At 45.8% G+C, this 24,719-nt stretch overlaps 1 protein-coding gene across 9 annotated transcripts in view; it reads right to left on the reverse strand.

Annotated features, from left to right (window-relative positions):
* NPAS3 (neuronal PAS domain protein 3) overlaps positions 1-24,719 on the reverse strand; it is a 926,676-nt gene that overhangs the window by 14,734 nt on the left and 887,223 nt on the right. For all 9 annotated transcript variants that reach the window (XM_070053760.2, XM_070053764.2, XM_070053762.2 and 6 more), the window contains 2 exons: positions 12,959-13,152; positions 9,090-9,196 (listed from right to left, as the gene is read on the reverse strand). In XM_070053760.2, coding sequence (XP_069909861.1) covers positions 9,090-9,196; positions 12,959-13,152 — 301 coding nt within the window. The remainder of the gene's footprint in view (positions 1-9,089; positions 9,197-12,958; positions 13,153-24,719) is intronic.

Genomic DNA, 24,719 nt, shown 5'->3' on the forward strand with positions numbered 1-24,719 from the left:
GATAGGAGGACCCATCTGCAGGGCCCTGCACCCCCTCCTGGAGGTACCTTCCTCAATGGCTGTGGAGAACAGGGAGCAGGTGCCTTCTGCAGGAGACGCAAAAATTATTTTTGAATTCACTAAAGTGTGTGTGTGTGTGTGTATGTGTGTGAATAAGTAAGGGGGGGTGTGCTTGAATCACACTTCCTACTTAATACCACAGTTGGGTGCTTGGCTGTAGCCACTAGTTCTCTTTCTACATTCACAAAACTGGCAGATGAAACATGAAAAAGAATACTGACTCTTTAATCTCGGCTTCTCCACCTAAGGCCCAAGGCAGGCTGACAGGGAACTTCATTCTGGAAACAGGGTCTTTTTTTTTTTTCCCTTTAAATTCTGGATTACTTTTTCTTCTGCTTTTGAAAACTATAGGCTACAGGGGGAATGATCCTGACCTAGACTTACAACAAGAACAAGTTTCTTTATCTAAAAAGTTATAGTCCTTGATGCTTACAGGAAGGTCATTTTCAAAACCCACAGGAGAAACAGCATTATAGCCAGAAACTGCAGTAAGTGCTTTATTTACTTGCAACAGAGACAGCTTTTCATTTAGCACTGCTTGTAGGATCAGCCAACACTTTGAGGCTGGGCCAATGTTCCTAATAGATTTTGCAATTAGTGAGCTAGATGTCTTAAAGAGCAGGCATCCACAAATTGGTTTTTAGTTTATTTATTTACTTATTTTTTTTTTGTAAATCTATGCACCGAGCAATATTTGGAAAAGTTGGCTGATACTTGATACTTAATGTGACTTCCGTGCTTAAGGACAGGAGACCTGTGATTGACTGGGCATCATCTATGGATTTTTACCCCCAATACGCTAATGACAGGCCTTGCTTGAATTGCTATCTCTGTGATTTACAACCTCAGAAGAGGTTTTTTTTTTCTCTATACCACTTGCCAATTGATAGATTTTTATTAACTGTTAATATTGAATCATGCAGAAAACTTTTCATCGATTTAGAACATGTCAATTTCCCTTTTCTCCCTGACAATGAATGGAAATGATGGAGGCGCAGGCTTTTAAACACTGATGGTGCCTGTCCCCCACCTCAGCAAGGCTCAGAGTAATTGCTGGCACCAGTGGCATTCAGATCTCAGATCGTTTCAAGCTGTCTTCATTCCTACCAGCGCGTTTCCAAACTACCCATTGTCCTTTTCACCTGAGAAGAGTTAAGGACGGTCTAAGCTTTAGCCCCCATGCTTTCTCTTTTGTGGTCACTTCTCTATTAGGAGAAACAATAAACTCTCCCCCTTGGAATGAAGAAAGATTTATGGCCAGTAACAGAGACATGGTGGATTTGGTCAATCATTCGGTAAGATTTGTTTTGAGTGCCTACTCTGTGCCAGACACTGGGGGATACCATGGAAAGCACAGTGGACCACGGGCCTGCCCCTACCCCCTACAGTAGTCTCAATCATGATGATCACATTCCCCTCGCCAGAGATTCATTTAGGTTTGGAACAGGATGCAAACACTCAGTGATGAAACTCAAGGGCAAGGGTCTCCTGTGGGCATTGTCGAAAATGTCTGCCTTCTAAGAATAGGGGCTCAGCCCTACTGCTTCCGAAAGGGAAACAGGTGCTTCTCAATCATTTTCTCTAAATCCTTTTCTCACAGTGATGACTCCATGGGAAGTGGCAGGTGGGTGCAGGAGAGCCCAGGGAGTCAACCCTGATGGGGTGAATTCTTCCCTTTAACAATGACAAGCAACAGAGTCAGGGATCTTTTACACTGATTGGGATGTGGGGAGAGAAAAAAAAGGACAAAAGGGATACAGTGGACCTTAGACACTGGCTTCCTCAATGCCTCTGGTGGACCTTGCGTTTGTAGATGCGGTAATTTTGTTGAGTTCATTAGACATCTTTAAAAAGAAACCTGTAAGTGGAAAGGCAGAGGAATACAAAAAGTAGAGCCAGGAAATCAGAGAAATTCTGTTTCTTAGCTGTCAGGCAGATTTTTAGAAATTGAAGCTCTTTGTTGTGTAAACATTACAGATTCTCCGATGTGGTGGTCATTGCTGACCGGCCACTGGACAGCTGTTGTGCACCTTCCTCCTGATAATAAAAGTCTGACTTTGAGTTTTACATTTGATGCTTTCCTTTCAAGCCCCAGAGGGAGAAAGCTGGATTGTTTAACCTGGTAATTCCATCCCCTTGCTGGTGTGTGTGGCTTTGGTTTGGGCATTCAATGAGACACTGGGCAGTGAGACTTAAGGGGCTTCTCTCTACTGGGGTGACCACAGGGAATGTTTTATTTGCTCTCAGAAATGAACACAGAGCAGTGGATGACCTTTTCCTGACTTTGGACACTGCCCTGTGAGAAACGGATGATTGGTGATGCCATAGCTGTCTTTTGGTTGTGAAGAGAAAGTTAAGACAATTACAAAGGAAGTTGATGTCAGTTTTACTCGGGTTTTCTGTAATCTGCTGATATGCCATGGAAAATGCAAGGAAGCCAGAGAGGATTGGGAGTTCATAAAGAGGTCTGAATAATGTGATCTTTAGTTGACCCCACATTTATGGAAAAACCATTGTGTGCTAGACTCAACCACGAATTAAGTCCTGTGGGGCTCACTAAGATTTTAAAAAGGTGAGTTTTCATTTGAAAATATTTTAAAGAAATCTTTCTAAAAAGCCTGTACAAGATTAAGAACAAGATGCCATTATAAAAAGTAATGGGATTGATTTTATGGGTTAAAATGTGTGATTTCAAGGTATTGATTTTTTCCCCTGATCATGCCTTATTAGAGCATTGGGTTATTGTTTTTGTCAAATATATTTTTAAGAAAAAACATAATAAAAGCACATTCTAATTGAAGTCGTAAACAGCAAAGCCCAAGAATCCATGTGGGATTTGTGGTACTATTTATTACTCAAATCCAAGTTCTGGTTTACTTTCTGGGGAGAGAGAAGGGATCATCTGCTTGTGTTCCAGGTCTTGCCTGTGCTCTTTGAAGCCTGGAATGCCTTTTGATATCCCTCCATAAATCCTACCATCTTGGCTTCTTGTAATCATTTCCTTTAAAAAAATTAGGGAAAAAAGTTTATTTAAAATTAGTTTGAAAGAGAGAGAGAGAGAGAGAGCAAAAGAGCAAGCGAGAAAGAGATCTTCTGTCTTCTGGTTAACTCCTCAAAGGCCTGCAACAACTGGAGCTGAGCCAGAACACAGGTAGGAGCTGGAAACTCAATCCAGGTCTCCCACGTGCCTGGTAGGGTCCATGGCCTGGGGGCCTCCCAGGGTGTACATTAGCAGAAAGCTGGAACGGGATGTGGAGCTAGGCTTGAATCCAGGCTGTCTGATAGGGCCTATGGGCATCCGAAGTGGGGTCTTCCCACTCCACCGAGCACCTGCTCTGCCACCCTTTCAGAGTCATGGATAACGTACTTCCTCTGGGGCTGCTTCTCCATCCTGTCCTTGATTTCCCCCAGGTCTGAGGTTTCTGTGTTTTGTGGTTGTTTAGACACCCTTATAATTTGTCGTTTATCCATATTCATATACATAAAAGGGTACAGTTTTGCGCCCTCTACTTAGAACTGCCCCTTTCATGCTCTCCTCTCTATTGTCATATAAGCTCTTGGAAGGTTGAGACCATACCTTAGTTATTGTTGAAACCTCATCTCAATGCCATGAGGCTATGTATATAGTAAGTACTTATATGTGTTGGAAGAACTTGAATAGGGAAAATACTACTGCTTATATTCATGCGTAACAAGGTACACAAGGGAAAACAGTATCTCAGCGAGGGTGGTGGGAACCAAAGATACCCTTTTGCACCCTAAGTTGGATATCACTACTATTTATACTCTCTTATCTTTCTCCATTGGTACCTAAAACTTCATAGCTTGGTAAGAAGACAACTTCTTTTCCAAGTAATCACATACTCATTTCATTTGAACTCTGATTGAGCTACTCTGAGAGCCACTTAACTACTCACTTTGTCCTACTATTAATGGAATTCATCCAACTCAAGTGGAAAATGAAATCCTTTAGATGGCTAGTTGGTTGGTATTTACTCCATGTAAAACAGTGTCTTGCAAACACCAGCCTGGCCAGTACTTCTGCAGCCTTAACGTGAATACTGAGTCGGCTGGGGATCTTGTTAACTGCAGATTCGGATTCAGTAGTTTGAGGTAGGCCTGAAAGTCTGCATTTAGCTCCCAGGGGGTGGCCAGGCTGCTGTTTCAGACTGTGCTGGGTAGCAGACCTGCAGAGACACTCAGGTGGTGGGTAGGCCCTCTGTTCTCTGGGTTTGCCTGCCCATGGAAAGGCCAAAAAACAAAACAAAACAAAAAAGACCCAAAATAATAATACTGATTTACTCCCGCATAAAACCCTGGCCTTATCTCAATTCCCCGTGACAGTCTTTTCAGTTAATGGACAGGCACGCGATGCAAGCTGTGTTGGCTTCTGAACAAAGTCAGACGCGGTGGCTAGGACACGCAAGTCCTTCCACGTGCATTTTCCTATTCACACGGAAGAACTGGTAACAACTCATTTGCTTTGGGGGAAAAGAAGTGCAGCAATGAGCAGGTTGCAGCTAAATCCCGAGATGCCCCGCTCTGAGGAAGGCTAAGATCAGGAATAAAAAAGTGCCCCTGTTACCTGCCTGTGGTCCACCCATCAACCTTCACGCCTGCCCTTCTTCCCTCTCTTGCAGCTTCTCTTACTGCGTTCAGGGGCTGCAAACCCAAATCAACAATTAAATTCCCCCTTTGTTTGTGTGGCAGATGACAAATGCATGGAGGACATCTTGTGTTGCCTAGGCAGGCAGGGCACTTACTTTGATTGATGCTCGGTTGTGGAAAAAAATGAGCTGGGAAGGAATTACAATGGAGGGCCCGCAGACTGGAAGGGGATATACTAATTAGTCCTGCATTAAGCAGTCTGCTTGCATTTGGCGATGAGACGCCTTCAGGAGGGAAGTGGAGGGGTTATTGATGCAAAACAGCATGGAATGCATTATGCCAGGTAGCTGTATATTAGTTCTGTTAAGAAGTATAGAAGTTGGTAATTAGGAAATAAACACTTGGGCTACTGTATTTTTTTTCAATACCCACTCCCCACATATATCGTGTAGGCTACACTTTTTAATTCCATGTGGGCTCAGACACTCTGGAAGTCCTTCCCTTTTTCTGGAATGATTCTTCCAGAGTTTCCTCTTACTGGGAAAGGTGCTAGGTAGGAAACTGCCACCACATCTAAGCCATCTGAAATCCCACGGGTCCACAGCCTTGAGCCTGGCTGGTGAGGAGAAAGGAAGTGTTCCCACAGGCCACTCTTGAAGATTTTACAGACTTGTTGCTAATTTGACCCAGGAAGGACCCTAGGAGTGTCTCAGGACAAATTCAGTTCCATCTACAGACAAAAAGCTGGACTGAACAGGAATAAAGAGAAATGCACAGCAGGTGTTTGCCTTGGCTCAGCACTCTGCTCTCCAGGATATAGGCAGAGGTGGAGGTAGCGTGGCAGACGGTTGCACCGAAAGCCCTCTCAATTCGAGAGGGACATAGACATTTTGGGTGACTGGAGAGGAGGACCCTGGGAAGACCTGGCTGATCACCTGGAGGTCAGCCCCTCCTGAGCGATGGAGAACGAGAGGGGGATGGAGAGCTAAAGACACCCAAATAAGTCATCATATGAGTGGTTTGAAATGTTGACCTTGAAAGGTGTATTTAGTCAATCTGACCTGAGCAATCAATGCAATTAGCCTTAAGAAAAAAATCGCAGAAGTATCTGGTCACTGAGTGAAGCATGGGACCCTGATGCTCCCTTGGGAGTCTTTCTTTGAGAATCCCAGCCTTTCACTAACCTACCATGTTGGCATTGACGATGTGATCCTGTCTTTAGAGAAATCCAGTGAACTATGAGGCATCTTGAATTAACCTAGTGGGAGAGGGGTGGTCCAAAATTCCTGGTCTGCTTGATCAGAATTGTCAAACGCTGGTACAGCTAAGAATCTCCCTTTACTTATCCTATTCTAGACACAGGTTCATTTTTATGGATTTACAGATACCTATGTGAGGAAAAAAAAACACAAGTGATAACGACAGCATTTTTAGTTATTAAGAGCGATAGCATTTTTTTTAAAAAAGCTGTATACATAAATAGGAACATCAGATAGATACACAAAATCTCAGAAATACTATGAGATGGCTTAAACCTGTCTTACATGAGCAGAACCAGGAATTGTGCCAACAGCTCTAGGAAGAAAAGCTAAATAGTTAATGGGGTTTATTTTTTAACCATCCCTTTGTTTTAGAATTCTATCTTATTCTTGAACTGATTCTATGTCACCATGACCTTCCCCTGCCAAGACAGCACAGTTGAGGCCTCCTTCAGTAATAGCCTAGGGCTTTGGAGAAGCAAGATGCTGTGCTGGCGTTTTGCCTTTTCTCCCAGTGTTTACACAACCAAGCCTTATTACATGCTCTGTCATTTTGTTACCGGGCTGGCTTTGGTTTGAGAATTAGGTAAACATCAGACATTCCATCACACAATTTTAGACTCAATCTTACTTTATAATGATGTTAGTGTTTATTGTACAAAGCGAGATGCATTTGTATATTTTAACATTTTATTTCAGTCGCAGAATGTGAAACCTGACATTGGAATTAGTTTGATTTTGTGTGTGTGTGTGTGCACGTGTGTGTGTGTGTGTGTGTGTGACTGAAGATATTAAGCACTACAAGAATGTTGAAATTTCAATCTGATTAGGATCAAAATTCTTCAGGATCAAAACACTCCTTTTCCTCCCCCTACAGTTTTACTAATTGTGTGCTACTTGACTTTGTGGAGTTATTCCACAGCATGACAGCTAAATATGTGAAGTGTATTTTACTGTGCAGAATTATCAGCTCGTTCTATTTGTTTTTCATGTGTTTAAGGTTATTAAAAGGACTCCAAATTAGAAGTCATGTGTATGAGTTAAAAGAGTGAACTCAATCATTGTTAGTGGGTTAAGTCATAAAGCAAGAGCCAGTATGTCAATACCAGGTAATGAAAAAAAAAATCACAGCTTTTGAAAGTATGCCTCCTCTGTTTATTAGTTGGCAAGATACCAGGAGAATTAGGAGAATAACACAATGGTGAATGGTGGAGTGGTTTATTTTCAGCACTCTCAAATTATGCAGGCTACTGGCAATGATAGAACAGTGGACCGACAGAGTGGTATCAAGCGTATTAGTTAGAGACCTTTGCTTTCTGGGAGGAAATGGAAGTGCCCCAGCTCACTCACTGTTCCTGAGGAATTATATTTCTTCAAGCTGTAAATCAAATCCTGGAGAGACAGTGTGATGTTTTCCGAACACTCAGAATAACGGAGGGTGACAAAGGTGTTTTTGATTTTGTTTTTGTCAGTGTTAGGAGTCTGAATTTAGATCTTAATTAAGAATTCAAACTGAGAGAACACCACTTTGTCCCCACATACATGGTCTGTGACACTGACCTAAAAACCACCTTTTCCTTTTTAAAGCCTTGATCTCTGGCCTATACTGTTCTAAAGTATATATAGCCATGGCCTACTTCAAGGGACCTGATCCCCACCCCCACCCCCCATTTTCTCTGAATTCCCGGCAACAAAGAACCTGATGTTTCTTTTCAGGGAACAGCATCATTTTTTTCTCCCAATTAATTGAAAAGCCATCTGCTTCTGCGATACACGACACCCATTCAATCTTAGCAACAAGTGTGTTCCCCAAATCCCTGGTGAGCAATATGAAGGCACGTGCTCAGTGCTGGGAACAGAATCCACTGGAGAGCAGCGTGCAGAGGTGTGGTACATACAGAATTTGACATTGAACTTGGTCCCACGTCAGTGTCGCTAATGCTGGGCTAAAAACACAGCAGGAGGAGATGCTACCCCTTGGGGATGCCTGCTTGCTCAGTGTCTCCTTTATGCCTTTGAAGATCTGAGTTTGAAATAAGGAAACAATTGCAAAGGGCAGGAGAGATGGGAACTAGCTCTCCTCTGTCCTGACGGGAAGTGGGAAGGAGGAAATTGCAGAGCCACCCGGCTAGATAGTTACCTAAATGGTTTAGCACCAAGCTGTACCATGTCATCTGTGGCACTGCACATGTATTTAAAAATGCAAATTCAGAACTGGGCTTAGAACCTTCTAGAAATATAGCTGGCAGAGCCCTCATCTTGCAGGAAAAGTCTATGGAATGGTCATAACGAGGACTTCCGGTGGGAAGACGCCACCTGCTTCCTAGGTAGTTCACTACATCAGTGCTCTTGACAGATTCTTTCTGTGTACGGTGTAGATAACCTCCGGGCCACCCGGCGAGGGAACACCACGCGGTGATGCTGGCATGTGACTCCTGGACTCCAGCAAACAGCTGGTCTTGCTGTGCTCATGTGCCACGATTGGTCACCTAGAGTTCAACTTGCGGGTCAGGATCTGGGTGCTGGACTGAGAGAGCTGCCATTAGGTTCCCTGTGCTTCAAACTGGGAGACAGAGGTACCCGCTCCCCTGACTCACCCTCTTTCCAGAACAACAGGGTCAGACACTGCCTTTGAGAGCTGTTGGGTCCATGTGGCATTGCTTTAGCCCTGCCTCCCAGGCTTCCGCCTTGCCCCAGTTTTGTGGCCAGACAAGCAGACATTTTTATGAAGCTCTGGCCTCTTTGAACTTGTCTTCTCCCATGTATATTTTGAAACTGAGGCTACAAATTTCCGAGAGGAAGCTGCTCTCTAGAAAATGAAAGGGTCAAGGAAGCACTTAAGACAGAGGTGCCCCACCACTTTGTGCAAGAGAGAAAGATAGAGAGAGAGAGAGAGAGAGAGAGAGAGAGAGAGAGAGAGAGTGTGAGCCCAAGAGACCACGGAATTCTGGGTGAGTGCCTAGAGAGCCGGCAATTTCTCTGGGCCTGAGGTCCAACTCGCAATCTAATCCTAACACAAGTGGAAGTGATTTATGTCCACTTCTTCTCACCGCATGCCGACAGTTCTTGCAGATGTACACAGGAGGAATGAAGGGAAAAATCAGTACTGCAACCAAAGAAGCAAGAGAGAGAGACCCCCTCCGCCTCGCAGGAGGTACTTACGGTCCAAATGGCTGTGCCGTATGCCCTCCACATCTTCGGCATGGATGAAGTGGTAGCATCTCTTGCCTACGATGTCCACGGGGGTCAGATCCATGTAATCACTAATCCTAGCGAGACAAGAACACAGGCTGCCATTCAGACAGGGGGCACACGAGGAAAGTGTCAAATGCCTTAGGAACAGACCAGAGCCACTGACACATCTTCATCCCACCCGGATACCTGTGGGGACCCGGCACTTTGAGGGCAAACCCTTTCATAGCTAAGATTATTTCTTTAGTGTGGAACAGACTTTTTCAAAAAGTAGGCAGTGGGCTAGATCAAGCAATCGTAGTTAAATAATTAGATAGGTTTTTTTCTTTTCTTTTTTCTTTTCTGGCACTAGAATGTACGTTTAGACAACATAATTCCATGAAATTATGAGAATCAGGAACAATGCGAGATCCTCATTACAGGCCAAGATAATTCAAGGTTACATAATAAAATAAAAACATGTTATGTTTATACCAAATGATTAGAGACACCTTTCATTTAAACAGATTGCTCTTCTATGGGGTATTTCCATGAAAAAGGGCTTCGACTGCTTCTTGGCACAAAGTCCAAATTGGCATTTCAAGGGATATAATTTAAATGCTGAGACATACAGATGCCTGGGGTTATTATCTTTTTTAGTCTTAGTCATCTGGGAGCTCCTGGCTCTTTTAACTGGTACTTTGTGGCGGATTCTGCACAGAAACTTGTAAACCATTTCAGCAGCTCTTCCAGGCGTGTGTGTGTGTGTGTGTGTGTGTGTATAAGCCTCTGTCATTGATTGCCCAGATGTCAATGTCCTCAGGTAGAGCACAGAAAAATAGGACTCAAATTGGAAAGCAAGCTGGGGGGATTCGTTTGGGTTTCCACAAACATGTCAAAATGCTCATGACCCTCTGTCTCACCAGGTCCAGCTTCCTTGTGGTCAGTTCACAACAGAATATATGTATTTTTTGTTTAATTTACTCTCCTAGTTATTCCTGTGTTTTTAACAGTTTATTTGAGAGGCAGAGAGAGAGAAAGAGAATAAGTGAGCCCCTGCTCCCATCTGCTGGTTCACTCCCCCAGTGCTTGTAATGGCTGGGGCTGGGCAGAGGCCATAGCTAGGCACCAAGAACTCAACCCAGGCAGGGATGCAGCCACTGGAGCCATCCCTGCTGCCTCCCAGGGGCTGCATTAGCAGGAGGCCGGGATCAGGAGCTGGAAGCACACACAGCCCCCAGGTACTCTGGCATCTCAGCTGGCTTGGGACCCACTGGACCAGGTGCCTACTTGCCCGTGTTCCCATGTTTCTTTATGATGTACGACAGATGCTGTAGTCACATATGTGCCTTGAGAAATGACACGTTGAAAAAATGGAAGAGATTACTGTGGGAGAGTGGAGTCCGGCCCCCCAAAGCAGGGCAAGAAGAACAAACTACTGGTGAACATCACTAAGCAGCCTACTCAGGGAGGGAACTTCTTAATGTCTAGAAATGTCAATAATATCTTTGGCCACACTGGAGTTCGTAGTAAGATATGATTAATTGGGGAAATCAAAAGGCACATTTTCTAAGCAGTCCACGGTTTTCTGGTACAAAGCAGATCAGTGTTTTCCTAAAACCATTCTTTGTTTTCCAGCACAGTTCCCACCCCCTCTCTGCAAATGAGGGAACGAGGGTATTTTTAAAAGGCCCTCTTTGGTGTTTCTGGAATGTGCCAGCGCCTCTGAAAGCATCAGATGCTGGCTTTGCCCGAGGCCGTCGGAGGGAAAGCAGAGAAGAATACTCTGCAGAATCAAGGAGGGAGCCTGAGTTGCGAGTTAACAATTCCCTAATTAAATAATAAACTCCATAATAAAAGCCACTCTTTTTTTTTTAAGGGGAGCGATGTCTTTTTCCTTTATTTGAATTAAATCTTTCAAAATGACTGAACTCTTCTAGGTACCAGAGTCTGTTACTATGGGGAGCAGGACCAGCCCAGTGTTCAAGGACCTCTTAACATAAGTGTCAGAACCCAAAGATAACCTTCATCAAGGTCAGAATGCCATCTTTCACGCTGGGTCTGATTCCGCATCTGTAGAACTACCCACGTGGATGGTGTAGGGGTTCAAATTAAGAGAAAATAATGCCTGGAACCTGATAGGCCTACTCCTCTTATCAAATATGCAATTACCTGAGTACAGGTCTTTTTCAGAATTACCATCACTGCCAGTTGGGAAATCACGCTGGATTGTATGGAATAATAGTGGGTGGTGGCAAGCATTTTTGCTAATGGGCAGAAAAATGCTAAAAGCAGGTCACAGAAAATGATCTCAGTTTCTAGAGTGGTACCACGAGGCACTTGGGCCCGCAGAGCTTGTCAGAGGATTTAATCAGCTGATCACAGGAATGAAAATTAGGAGACATTTGGGCTCAGGCAATCATTAGAAGTTAGGTAGATAGGCTAAAGCCCCTTTTTTGGCAAGTGTGGCCACAGTTAAGTCTAAACGAGATGGTGCAGGTGCTTCAATGTATAGTTAAGTGTTCAGTAAATATCAGCTCTCTTGGTTGTTACTTGGCAACTCCAGCTAACTATTTTGGCAAACTCATCCCTCCCGATACCCTGTGGTCAATCCAGAATACCTTAGTCACACTCAGGTGTGTCGTCATGATGATAAAACAGGTAGTAAGTGACCATAAGACGTGAAAAGCAGATTGGGAGTTAGTGACCAACTGAGAGTGGTAGGTTTGTGATAGCTTCTACCTCACTGAAGACTCGTGGCCCAAATGGGTGTCTTTGCCTGCTGGTGCAGTCTTGGCTCAGAGTCAGATCCTGGCCAGAAATGGTAGGCAGTTTCTAACTTGATCAGAACATCTGTAGTGCTACCTGACAGACTACAGACAGGACTGTCTGTTTTCCTCTTGGTAGGCTCTGGGAGAGATCAATTGCCCAAGCCACTTGACCATTTTGCTTTTTCATTTCCCCTCCGAAGGTACCCACAGGGCTCAGTGAACATATATGGCCTTCAAGCCTGTCAAGAATCTTTGCCACAAATTCTTACTCCCCAGTGGCTCAGTACATCCCCCTCTGCGGCACCCTATGGTGGATGACATTGCGAGAGCTTCCTTCTGTGGCTAATATTTGGTACCTCGTCTCCACTGCTCTCCCTGTACCCCATAATCCTGTCTTCAGAATCAGTCTGCTGCTGGGCTGGTGACTTCTCTATGAAGTGCCTGACGGCCATGGTCCCATTTCCTTGTCCCTTGCTTTGTGCTTAATGGAAAAAGTGAACTTTGCAACCAGAGGTTAAAAATGTACTTTTGTAAAAGTTCAGTATTGAGGAAGAACTGCCAACTCATTGATATGGTGAGTCAGCTTTTCTTCAGTTATAACAGTGCAACCCTCAGGACGGCAAGATGGTTTGTAATAGTTTTTCCGATTTCTTTTGTCTCGGGGACCTTGCCTTCTCATTGGTTGCCGCTGTACTCCGTGTCTGTGTGGACTCTGCTCATGACGAGGGAGGGCCCTTGAGTGAGCTGGAAATGGGCCCTGGGAGATTTCTTCTACTGCATCCTTTTGCCCACAACCTCCCAGCCCTGACCTCTCCTTGAGTTCTCAGCCAAGGGAGACCTTCTTGGTAGCAGCAGAAGGATGTCTGGGTGTCTCAATTCACTCCATTGTTGTCCTTAATGCAAATCAGGACAGCAACGTACATTTCACATAAAAAGCATGGTTGGTGTCTGTCCAAGCAGCTATTCAAACCAAGACCAGGATTTCTAATGAACCTCACTGGGTGATTAACATCCTTCAGACTGCCGAACACACTAACCCTCACCAGAGCTCACCGTGCAACAGGGCAAACGAAAAGGAAAACGAAGTACCTATTTTCACAGTAAATGATATTGAGGTCCATATTTACTCGAGTGACGAACATATGGCAGTCAATTCTGACTTCATTGATCGTTGGGGGGGGCAGGGCGTGAGCCACAACCACGAGACCCATGATCTGGCTGGGGACCGTCCTCCCGTGGGACAGCGACACTCTCAGGCGGAGCCGTCCTGTTACGTGAATCACCTGGAAGAGAAATTAAGTATAGGACACGGGTCAAATTTGCATCCCGAATGGAACAGTATGCTTTTTTTTTTTTTTCTGAGATATGCACAACTACATCTGGAACAGTGGAAACAAGCTTGTATCGCCTCTGGTCGCCATGGCTGTCAGGGTGCCCTCGGTGTCCTCGTGGAGAGACAGAGACAAGAGATGATGTTACCCTCTGAGCATCTCTCGAGGCAGCAGGACTGCGCGGCTGACACTGAATTTTTTTTTTTTTTTTGACAGGCAGAGTGGACAGTGAGAGAGAGAGACAGAGAGAAAGGTCTTCCTTTGCTGTTGGTTCATCCTCCAATGGCCGCCGCGGCCGGCGCGCTGCGGCCGGCACACCGCGCTGATCCGATGGCAGGAGCCAGGAGCCAGGTGCTTTTCCTGGTCTCCCATGGGGTGCAGGGCCCAAGCACTTGGGCCATCCTCCACTGCACTCCTGGGCCACAGCAGAGAGCTGACCTGGAAGAGGGGCAACCGGGACAGAATCTGGTGCCCCGACCCGGACTAGAACCCAGTGTGCCGGCGCCGCAAGGCGGAGGATTAGCCTAGTGAGCCGCGGCGTTAAGACATCTTCCTCACCCCACCCCCAACATTTAGAGGAAATGAAAAGCCAGATAAAAACAATGATAAAAAAGGTGAAAATTACGGAGGCTTTGCTTGGTTCTGCCTTGGGGTGATGGATTTAGGGAGTACCTGGAGGTTGCTGTGTGAATTCTATCCGTATTCTTGCGATGGTGCATGGGACCCTCTAGAACCATGCCACAGAAGTGATAGCTGTGTTTTGTTGCACCGTGGGGCGCAGCTTAACAGCCAAATGGAGTTTCCACCTTTGCTTCGCCTCGCCTCTCCAAATGCATCACTGAGTGACCAACCAGCTACCAAGACTGGACTTTTCCCTGTAGGCCATAAGGACCCAAAGGAGGAAGCAGGCCTCTCACATTCCAGAAATAACCTGAGCGGGGGTCTGTTCTCCTTCCCAGAGGCTCAGCTGCTGTCTCCTCTTCCATTTTATTTTTGTTTCTCTTAAGTTATTCCATTTTCCAAAAGCGAGCCACACGCCTGTCAGTCAGGAGGCAGGATCAAAGCTTAGGGGGCTGCCCTTTGGAGTCCGAGTTGTTCTAAATAATATGTCTTTCCCGTCACCCTGCACCTGTGTGCCCAGAGCTGCGGGTCTGGAAGCACCAGTGAGAAGGATTACTGAGGTTATTTCAGCTGAAGCTTTGCGACCACCCACATTTGAAGTTGAGTAAATTCATACTTAATGCACCTTCGCTTTAAGCTTTGGTCAGATGAGCTGCTTCATGAATATTTGAGAATGTTCCTAGAGGCAAGGATGCTCAAACACCATCACAGACACACATTTTCACGAGACCTCATTAACTAATAAAGAAATCGCTAAAAGAAACAGGATGAACTTCACAGGATGGGCGTTAGCACTCCCTGGTCCTCCTCGCAGCTAGACTCACGTAGATGCTCATTTATCATTATCTGTCTTGTTTTCTCAGGAAAAAGCAGCTTCTTGGAAGAACACAGACCTATACATGCTCAGGAAATCACATACGTGGGAAGGATAGGCTGAATAAATCCTCACTTGGGTTTCTACTCCAGATCCATTTAAAGGCATCTGGACAGGGAAACGTTTAGGGGAGGCAGACAGGCAACCCAGGGAGATGCTAGCGTGGCAAATCCACCCAGCCCCCAATCTGGCCTCTGCCTGTGGCCATCGTGGTGTGCCAAGGGGTCCAAGTAGGATCCGGGAGGGTCCCGATTTGCAATTTCCTGAGTCTGTTACCCAGGCTAAGTCTCTTAGCCTCTCTGTGTATCAGTTTCCTTTTCTGTGAAATGGGGATAATAGTGACTATTTGGCAGTAACATGTTAGGAAAATCAAAGTAAGTCCCAGAGGTGTGAGCACCTGATAAGCTGCAACTAATTTCATGGATTGTGTTATAATGTCTCTGCCTTCAACACATCAACCAGGACAGATAAGGACCACATTGTAATTCAGTGTTGACCTGAGGTCTAATAAATGACTTGCTGTTATAAAAGAACCATAACATTTCCTATTTGGAAGAAAATTAGACCCTTTTTCTTTCATCTTTTTTTAAACAACTGAATTGTATGCTTAAAAATGTAAAATTATTTAATTTATTTGAAAGGCATGGGAAGGGGGCAGAGAGTGACACACACACAGAGATCTTCCATCTGCTGGTTTGCTCCTCAAATGTATGCATCAGATGGAGTTTGCCTAAGTTGAAGCCAGGAGCCAAGAACTCCCTCTGGGTGTCCCACATGGGCAGCAGAGATCCAACCACTTGAGCCATCACCTTCTGCCTCCCAGGGTCTGTGTTAGCAGGAAGCTGGAATTGGGAGCCGAGCCTGAACTAGAACCCCGGCACGCCAAGATGGGATGCAGGTTTCCTGAACACTGGTGCCAAGTGCCTGCCCCTTCCTTTCTTTTTTAGAGGAGGAAATTCTAGAAAGCTCATTCCCTGTCCAAAGTCATTTAGCTTGGAAATGGCAAACAGAGCCTGCTCTCCCAGTTTCCAGGCCTTGTTGGAGAGTCATTTCAACTTCGCTGTGCCTGTATGCATTGTATGTGCATTCACATTGAAAGAAACAGTAGAAGCATATAGCAGATGCCAGTTTATCACCTTCAGCAAACTGTATGTGAACATTTTAAAAATTGCATTTACAATCAGAAACGCAGGTTATTTTAAAAAATCTTTGAGAAACATCATGAACTAGAAGGGGGGAAAACTCAGAGAATTATCAGTGTAGGAACTAAATAGTTGTCAAGACTGTCAAACAACAGTCAGAGGGTGTGTTTGTACACAAGTCTGGGGTGAGGGAGGAGGAACTGAAGAGAAGAAAAGGATATCCATTAGGTTTCACAATTAATTTTTAGGCTTAAACATTTTATTTTCAAATTCATTTCATAATGCCAACAGAGAGAGTTTTCCACCAGGTGATAGGATATGTTCCAGTTTTAGAAACAGACCTGGCAGCATGTCACATACCCACATACACATAGATAGAATTTTCCCTGAGAAGTTGATTTCGAGGTCTGAGATAGAAAGAAGAGAGTGTTGGGCCGGCGCCGGGGCTCACTAGGCTAATCCTCCGCCTAGCGGCGCCGGCACACCGGGTTCTAGTCCCGGTCGGGGCGCCGGATTCTGTCCCGGTTGCCCTTCTTCCAGGCCAGCTCTCTGCTGTGGCCAGGGAATGCAGTGGAGGATGGCCCAGGTGCTTGGGCCCTGCACCCCATGGGAGACCAGGAAAAGCACCTGGCTCCTGGCTCCTGCCATCGGATCAGCGCGGTGCGCCAGCTGCAGCACGCTGGCCGCGGTGGCCATTGGAGGGTGAACCAACGGCAAAAGGAAGACCTTTCTCTCTGTCTCTCTCTCACACTGTCCACTCTGCCTGTCAAAAAAAAAAAAAAAAAAGAAGAGAGTGTTGTTAACAGGAGCTACATTTCAAATCTTAGCTCTGGCACTTAACGACCACGCACCTGTGATATGCAAGGAACTGAAGTGACCTGCTTACTTTCCAGGTTAGGATATCCAGATCAAAACCCTAGCACAGGGCAGGATTTAGTTGAGAGGTTAAGACCCTGCTAGGATATCTGCATCCTGTATTGGAATACTGGGGTTCGAGTCCCAGTCCCACTCCTGGTTCCAGCTTCTTGCTAATGCACAGCCTGTAAAGTGCAGATCAGTGGTACTTGCCACCCACAAGGGAGACCCACATTGGCTTCCTGCAGGCTTTGGCCTGGCCCAGCTTTGGCTGCTGTGAGCATCTGGGGAGTGAACCAATAGACAGAGGTTTCTGTCCATTTCTCTTTCTGCCTTTAAAAAAAAAAGTTAGTACAGGCTGGTGCCGCAGCTCACTAGGCTAATCCTCCACCTGTGGCACCAGCACCATGGGTTCTAGTCCCGGTTGGGGCGCCGGATTCTGTCCCGGTTGCTCCTCTTCCAGTCCAGCTCTCTGCTGTGGCCCGGGAGGGCAGTGGAGGATGGACCAAGTGCTTGGGCCCTGCACCCGCATGGGAGACCGGGAGGAAGCACCTGGCTCCTGGCTTCGGATTGGCGCAGCACGCCGACCGCAACACACCAGCCGTAGTGGCCACTTGGGGAGGGGGGGGTGAACTGACGGAAGAAGGAAGACCTTTCTCTCTCTCTCTCTCTCTCTCACTAACTCTGCCTGTCAAAAAAAAAAGTGCAAAGAGTAAGTATAGTCTTCTCTTGTTATTGAAGAGGGATTGGTTTCAACACCTTCCTGTGGATACCAAAAATCTGAGGCTGTGCAAGTCCCTTATATGATATGATGTAGTATTTGTATATAACCTGCACTCAGTCTCTCATATACTTTAAATCATCTCTAGAATATTTTTAAGACCAAATAAAAATGTAAATAGTTCTAATACTGTATTGCTTAGTGGAAAATGACAGGGAAAAAAAGTCTACACCTGCTGAGTACAGACACAATGTTTTTCCCAAATATTTTTCATCTTGATTAATTGAATCCAAAGAGGAAGAGCCTGAGAAAATACACAGGGCTGCTGCCTGCTGCAGAGGTGTTCATGGTTTCTTAATGAGGTTAGCAAAAGTCATTTTCCGGATTCTTTAGTTTCTAGAACATACTGTGCAGAAGGACATTTGCCAGGTGCAGAGAACATACCAATGAGCATCAGATGGAAATCTGTCCTTGATGAGTTTACAGACCTTCTAGTGGCGCAAGACATAAGACCACGTTAATGTGGTCAAGATAGGAGGAAGCTGCAATGTCTGATCGAGAATGTGGTTCTCAATCCTGGTGATGGGACACAGTCACATGTGAGCCTTTTTTTTTTTTTCTAAACAGACAAACTTTCAGACTTTATCTTCCAGAGATTCTAATTTGGTACTTTGGTGAGACTGGGCTGGGCCCAGCATTTGCTTGTGTTTTTAAAGCTTCAGAGGTGACTGTAACTATTTGAGACCGTCTTGCTGATGGGTTCGGAGTTAAACCAGTGGTTCTTAACCTTGGTGACACCCAAGGAGTCTTTACAAGTCCCCATGTCCAGGCTGTTCCCAAGAACAGTTAAATATGGATCTCAAGGTGTAGGGAATGGCCTCACTATTTCTACCTATTTTACAGAACTTGTAGGGCTGCTGAGAGGATTCAGTGAAAATGTATATAGAAAATGCCCAAGTATATGCCTGCACACAGTGTAAACTCAACTTGTTTATCAGTTCACAAGTGTACTCCACCTGGAAGCTACAGAATCCAATCTCTAGGAGTTCAGAGTAGGAAGAAATACATCTCACTGAATGGTTCAGGAAGGCTCCATGAAACTGGTATGAATTTGTTGACATGAGATAGGATCTTAGAGTGGTAAAAGGGGTTTCCAAAGAGCTACAACAAAGGGGCATCAAAGAGAATCTACTGGGGATGCCCAGGCCTCCAAGAGCACTGCAGTTGATATCTGCAAGAGAAAAGACAGAGGTGGCCCGAAAGTGGCAGGGGCCATCCACCGGCTTTGGCAATGGGAAGAGGAGACAGCACCATGATGTCTAAGCGTGTCTCATAGGATGAAGGCAATGCCAATAGGCTAAATGGTGATTGGGAATGCAAGACCTGCTGACCAGTGTGGCAAGAGAGATGGTTTCCCTGTGCACAGCTTGTATTTCAGCAGCCTGGGGAGATGGTCTAGGAGGAGGTATCCTGGGGCACTTGGGTGGTGATAATTGAGAGTTGAAGGTACAGTTTTGTGCTGGAGGTGAAGGTTAAAACCAAGAAATCCAGTGACAGTACCAATGGAGAAGACATAGGCAAGAGGAGAGTGTCAGAGGGTTTTCCCTCCCTTTTAGGGCCTGTAGCCGAAGGCAGCTCACGTTTGTGGTTTTCTTTAAACTGAGCTTCTCTTGCTCTATCATAATTACTGTGTTCACAAATAAAATCTGCTGAAAGCCCTAAGCTCTCTTTTTCTCCATCTGCAAGTCCATTCTAACATCGACGTCAAGTTAGCCATAGCATCTCCAATTCCATTGATGACACCTCAAAGAATGGGTACAGCTTTCTTGTAGAGTTAGACAAGTGAATAGGAAGGGATTTGGACACAAAGTACTAATACGTCTGAGCCATGATACTATAACAATAACAGAGTGGCTGCTTTAAAACAAAGGGAATATTGTGGAGTAGGAAAGATGTGGCATTGGGAAATAAGACCTCTGATTTCAGCCCTCGTTATGGTAATGTTGGCAAGTCATCTAGTTAGGGCAGACTAGGATTTCTTCAGATGTAAAATGGTGGAAAGAAATGAGGTGATGCTGGCTAGGGCTCTTGCTCTCCTCTAGAGAATTCTGTGGAGTGGGCATGACTGCGCCACAGCATAAGCCCACCTGCACAGTCACAACCTCATGACGGGGCCATGAGTCTGAGTGTACCCTGCAGGGGATACATGCAGCCTGCTTTCAGAGCTAACCAACATGGACTTTAGGGGTCGTCTCTGAGTTGGGAACAGTGCTTTGGTTTTGGCCAATGCCGGGTAAAAACTGCCCCTGTGTTCCAAAGGCTCATTTTAGCCTGCTCTTAAATCTGATCTACAGGCTGGCGCTGCAGCCCACTAGGCTAATCCTCCGCCTGTGGCGCTGGCACCCCGAGTTCTAGTCCTGGTTGGGGCGCTGGATTCTGTCCCGGCTGCCCCTCTTCCAGGCCAGCTCTCTGCTGTGGCCCGGGAGGGCAGTGGAGGATGCCCTGCACCCACATGGGAGACTGGGAGGAAGCACCTGGCTCTGGATTGGTGCAGTGCGCCGGCCATAGTGGCCATTTGTAGGGGGTGAACCAATGGAAAAGGAAGACCTTTCTCTCTCTCCCTCTCCCTCACTGTCTGACTCTGCCTGTCCAAAAAAAAAAAAAAAAAAGAAAAAAAAAACATTTTTGAAACTACAAGCACCTTTGCCTCCCAACCAACTTTGTAGGAGCGCTCTATCCTCAGGTGTTCTTTCTTTCTTATTTTCTCTGAATTTTCTAACATTACACAGCACAGCCAGGATGCCAGCAACAGTGAAATAGCGTGCACGGGATTCTGAGCTGCAATCCCACCCGCTCCGATAAAAATGTCCAAATTAGCATGATGTGATTGTCCTCCAGTACAGAATAATCGGCTGACTTTGTTCTTCTGTGATTCAGTGCGTGGCTGCATGTGATGGCTTCAGCGCACATCTGCAGAGTTGAGGATGGGTGGGGGGAGTGTGCATAAGCCACAGTGCTTGGACCAATAGCTAATTCTCTGCCTGCCGCATCCTCCCTTCGTTCGTCTCTTCGGGACACACATGTGGATGGGCTCCCCTAATGTCTTCTCATTAGAAACAAGCCCATCACAAAGACCTGAATAAAACCTCCCCTCCGTCAATAATGTAAGGAAAGACAGTCCGTGACAGAAAAATACATCTGGAAGCTATTCTCCGTTCTGTCAGGAATAAACCTCAGTGCTCATGTTATGAAACTTCCTTTATCAAAAGGAAGTGCCAAGTAGCATGTGCATTATTTTCCACATATAATGCAAAGTACAAATAGGGATGAGCAACTAGGGGAACAAAAAAGGCTGCAGGCACGAGAAAACGAGGGATTCGCTAGGTTTAGAGGGTCTTCTGAGATATTTCACTTGTCCTTTAAGGGAATCCAAATTTACCTTAAAAATTAAGCTTCCTTCCGGCACTCCGGTTTCTTTTCTTTTTCCCCCTGTAGAAGTCTGGCTCAGCATACAGATCATCAACTCACTAGCTCAGGTGGGAGAATCAGCTAATTATTTTTAAGTGATGGGAGGGCTATGTGTTGCCCCCAAACCTGCTGAAAGATAAGGACTTAGCCAGGTCTACTGAACCTAAACATCTAGCCCACAGCATCACAACTTAATCTAAACCGGCTGGAGAGGATCAGCCTCATGTAAAGGCCTTCCTGCAAATTGACTTCTTGCACATTTTCAGGGAGTGGTTTCCCAGGATTTAGCCCATCTTCGGGGGTTGGAGAATCTACCCTGACAGCTCTTCCTTCTGTCTCTGTCTGACTCCTGCCATGTACACCTTTGCACAAGGTCTGAAACAAACAAGCAAGCAACAGACACGGCCCCCAGTGGAAGGCAGGGCAGTGGGGAAGAGGGCTCCTGGCTGGAGGCCCAGGCTCTGTGGCAGGCAGAGCAGAATACCACTGAAGCTCCCTTCCCAGGATCTCAGATTTGAGTTCTAGAAACTGACTCTAAAAGCTAAACTGCGGGCTCCTTCCTCAGTCACGATGCGGATTTAGGAATTGGGGATAAGACAAGACTGAATAGGGAAAGGCTGACTTGTCAAAGGGGAGGTGAGATGCAGGAAGTAGGTGATGAGCAGACATTTCCTGGGCTCCAGAGGCTGCTACCAGAAAGGCGGTCCTGGGATGTTGTCATCAGCTCGATCAGGCGACAGTTATGGAGGCAGGAGGCAGGTGGATGCTTCAGAGTCATTCTGGGAGTTTTTCCTGAAGAATTTCCCTAAGATTAGGGATCTTCAGCATTGGACGGGGATATGGGGTAGAATTTAGCACTCATGGATGAAGGAGCAGCAAGAGTTACAGAGGGAGTCAGATGGGTTTTATTTACAGACAGTGAAGACAGTGAGGTGACACTGGGTACCATGCACAGTCTCGACTGAAGTTACGAAACCAGTCCTATTGGATTCAAGGGCTACCACTGCATGGGCAGTGTCCAGTCTCAGGGACACCGTGAGCTCACGGGAAGGAGGACGTGAAGGGGTGTCCTTATGTTTGCAGATGGAGTCACCCCACTGTGCCCAGTTCCCAAGTAACTAAGACGTCTACATAGGCTGGTATATGAGGGAAATAGTAATTTTTTATTACCTGGAAAGTCGAAAACACCTAATATTGACATCAGAGATTTCTTTTAAACAAAAACAATGTCTGATTATTGCGCCCTAGGTAAGAATGTGCACAGAACTGGAGTGCCTATTAATAATGTGGAGTCCCAGGCCTCATTCCCCCAAATTGAGATCCTCTCAGTTTAGGGAGGGGCCTGGGAAGCTGCATTTCAGCAAGCATCCCAGTGCTTGGCACGCCCATGGATGGCTGACCATTCGGTCCACCTAGCTGCAGCTTCCTCTCTAGAGCAGCCTTGAGTGATGATTCTAGAGCTCCATGTGACCGAGAGGCACACCCAGACTCCCTACTCAGGGAGCAAAGGAAGATGAACACATATTTATGATTTAATCTGTCCTGAAAAAAAAATTGCACTCTGTAGAAAAATGACCCCTTGCCTTGTGGGTCTTTGAAAATGGGGGACCGGCTCACGCCAAGCAGGACCCCTTGGCTGCTGTGGCATCAGAGCAGGCTTCCCCGGGCCTGCCCCTTTATTTGTGAAAAGGACTGCGTTCTCTCAGTGGCCGCACCACAGTGGGCTGCACTGCTGTGCTGGAAGCCTCTTGGGGGAGGTTGAGCTCCACCAGTCCCCTCCCCCCAGCCTGCCCCTGGCTTAGCTCCTGATTAATTCAGAGGATCCTGGGAGGTTAACCCTTAATTTGATGGCTTCAGTGGGGAGCTGAGAGATTGCTGGTAATTTATCACCCTTGGTTCCCCCCTCCCCTTTTTTGGTTTAAATGCACAAACATTTTCTAAGGCAACAAATACAAAATTATTTTTAAAACCCACATTTAAAATACATTAGCCACAGCATTTTCTTCTACACGACTGTATCCTCCAAACATAACAATTACTTCCCATCCATCTCTTTTAACAAACTTCAGAGACATAACACACACACACACACACACACACAATGTAACTACAATTACAGCATTACCTTCTCAAAATGTGCCTGGACCCCATATTTGCTTTGTGTTCCCTTTGGAGAAAATAGTCTTTCTTCTACCAAAGATAAGATTTTTATTTTTTTATTGGGATAGTTTAACTAAGCTGCTGAGATCTCCTTAATGAGATTATGTAAATGTATGCCAAGGATATAAACCACATTTTCTCAGAGAGTGGAACACTTCAAATATCATTTAATAAAACAGGACCATGGGTAGAAACACCTCGATAAATTGTTAAGGGGCAAAGTGAGAAGGCTGAACTCGACACATCTGATCCAATTTCATTTGATTCAGTTACTTTATATTATAAAGTCTCCTGGAAAAGGAGGAGGACCAGGATACCACCATGGAGGGCAACTCCGTTCTTCCTCTACCACTTGATGTGGAGGAGGGGGATCACCCTGGGGGCTCCTGGAACCCCTTGTGGTTAGGCTCACTGCCTTGAGGGGAGAGGGGCAGCTCCTCTTAAGCTAATAGTGGGCAGTGCATCGAAGTGGCTCCCTAGTCCCACCTCCCCTACTCCTTCCCCAGGAAGAAACCCCATAGTATTTGCATGGATATTCTTTAGAGCCCATGGACTCTTCTTGGGAGAGCTAGATGATAAATCAAGTATTTTTCATTTCTTATCCTTGCTTAACGCCCTTGTGTGTTTTCCCTCAACGTCTTAACACCCAGTGGTGTTTGCAGTTCATCCCTGTAGCCTTCGTTTCTCTTGAATTTGCTGGTAGAATCTGTGCCCGGACACTGTAACCTGCAACAAATGGCCAGAGGGAGCAGTGTGCCATGCACTGAGCACTCCTGGGCGTGTAGTCAGTGGGTCCAGGGAGCCCTCGGCTGCTGAGAGAAAATGCTGGGACAGCCTCATGGCGGGGGGGTGGGGTGGGTGGGTGGTGGCCTACCCTAGTCCCTCCAGTTCACTTTACAGGGCTGCGGGAAAACAAATGGTTGCATTTTGATAATAAAGGAAAACGTTTGGGGGGAACAACTATTTTAGATATGGAAGGCAGCTACCTCTCTCTATCTTTTGGTTTTACAGGATGCCTAAATAAAGACAATTATCCATGCAGATGGATAGACTGGTCCCTTGGGGAATGGCAATTCTGCTGTTGCCTGAGCTAAAACATTTTTAAAAGCAGCCATTCCCTGGGAGTGGCAAATGCAGATCATAATTATATTTCTGATCATTAAAACTGTTCAGAGCAAACAGGTGGGGCATATATATTTAAAAAACCCTGAAAAAAACCAATATTCTGCACATTAAACTCCTTCGTGATCAAAACTAAAAATGATCACTTTCCATGAGGCAGCAGAAGGCAGCTGGGATTCTTAAAAGTAATGAAGAAACAAAGAATTGTGGGAAGCTTGGCACTTCAGATCTCTGATGTGTTCGGGAAAGAACAAGTGCAGGCTGGAAGCCAGGCTGACTCAGTTTCCCTGGCCTTGCTCGGGCAGTGTGTAGTTGTATGTTTGACTCCAAAAACCTCGCTCCTCTGCATCTGCTTCTACACTGGGAAAGTGAACGGCCCCAACCATGTGGCATCTAGAGCCCTTTATTAGTGCTCTGTCTCTTTAAACTCCCATCTCTGAAAACATGAAGCCTTGCACCATCAACAACGCTACAGCGGGCCTAGATGGTACGGGTTCAGTCTGAGTTAACACAGGACGTTTTCTTCTGGGATTCTTAAACTGCCCTCCAAAGTGCT

The sequence above is a fragment of the Oryctolagus cuniculus genome, chromosome 12, assembly GCF_051225735.1.
Source record: "Oryctolagus cuniculus isolate XC-2025 breed Fujian yellow rabbit chromosome 12, ASM5122573v1, whole genome shotgun sequence".
Classification (NCBI taxonomy): Eukaryota; Metazoa; Chordata; class Mammalia; order Lagomorpha; family Leporidae; genus Oryctolagus; species Oryctolagus cuniculus.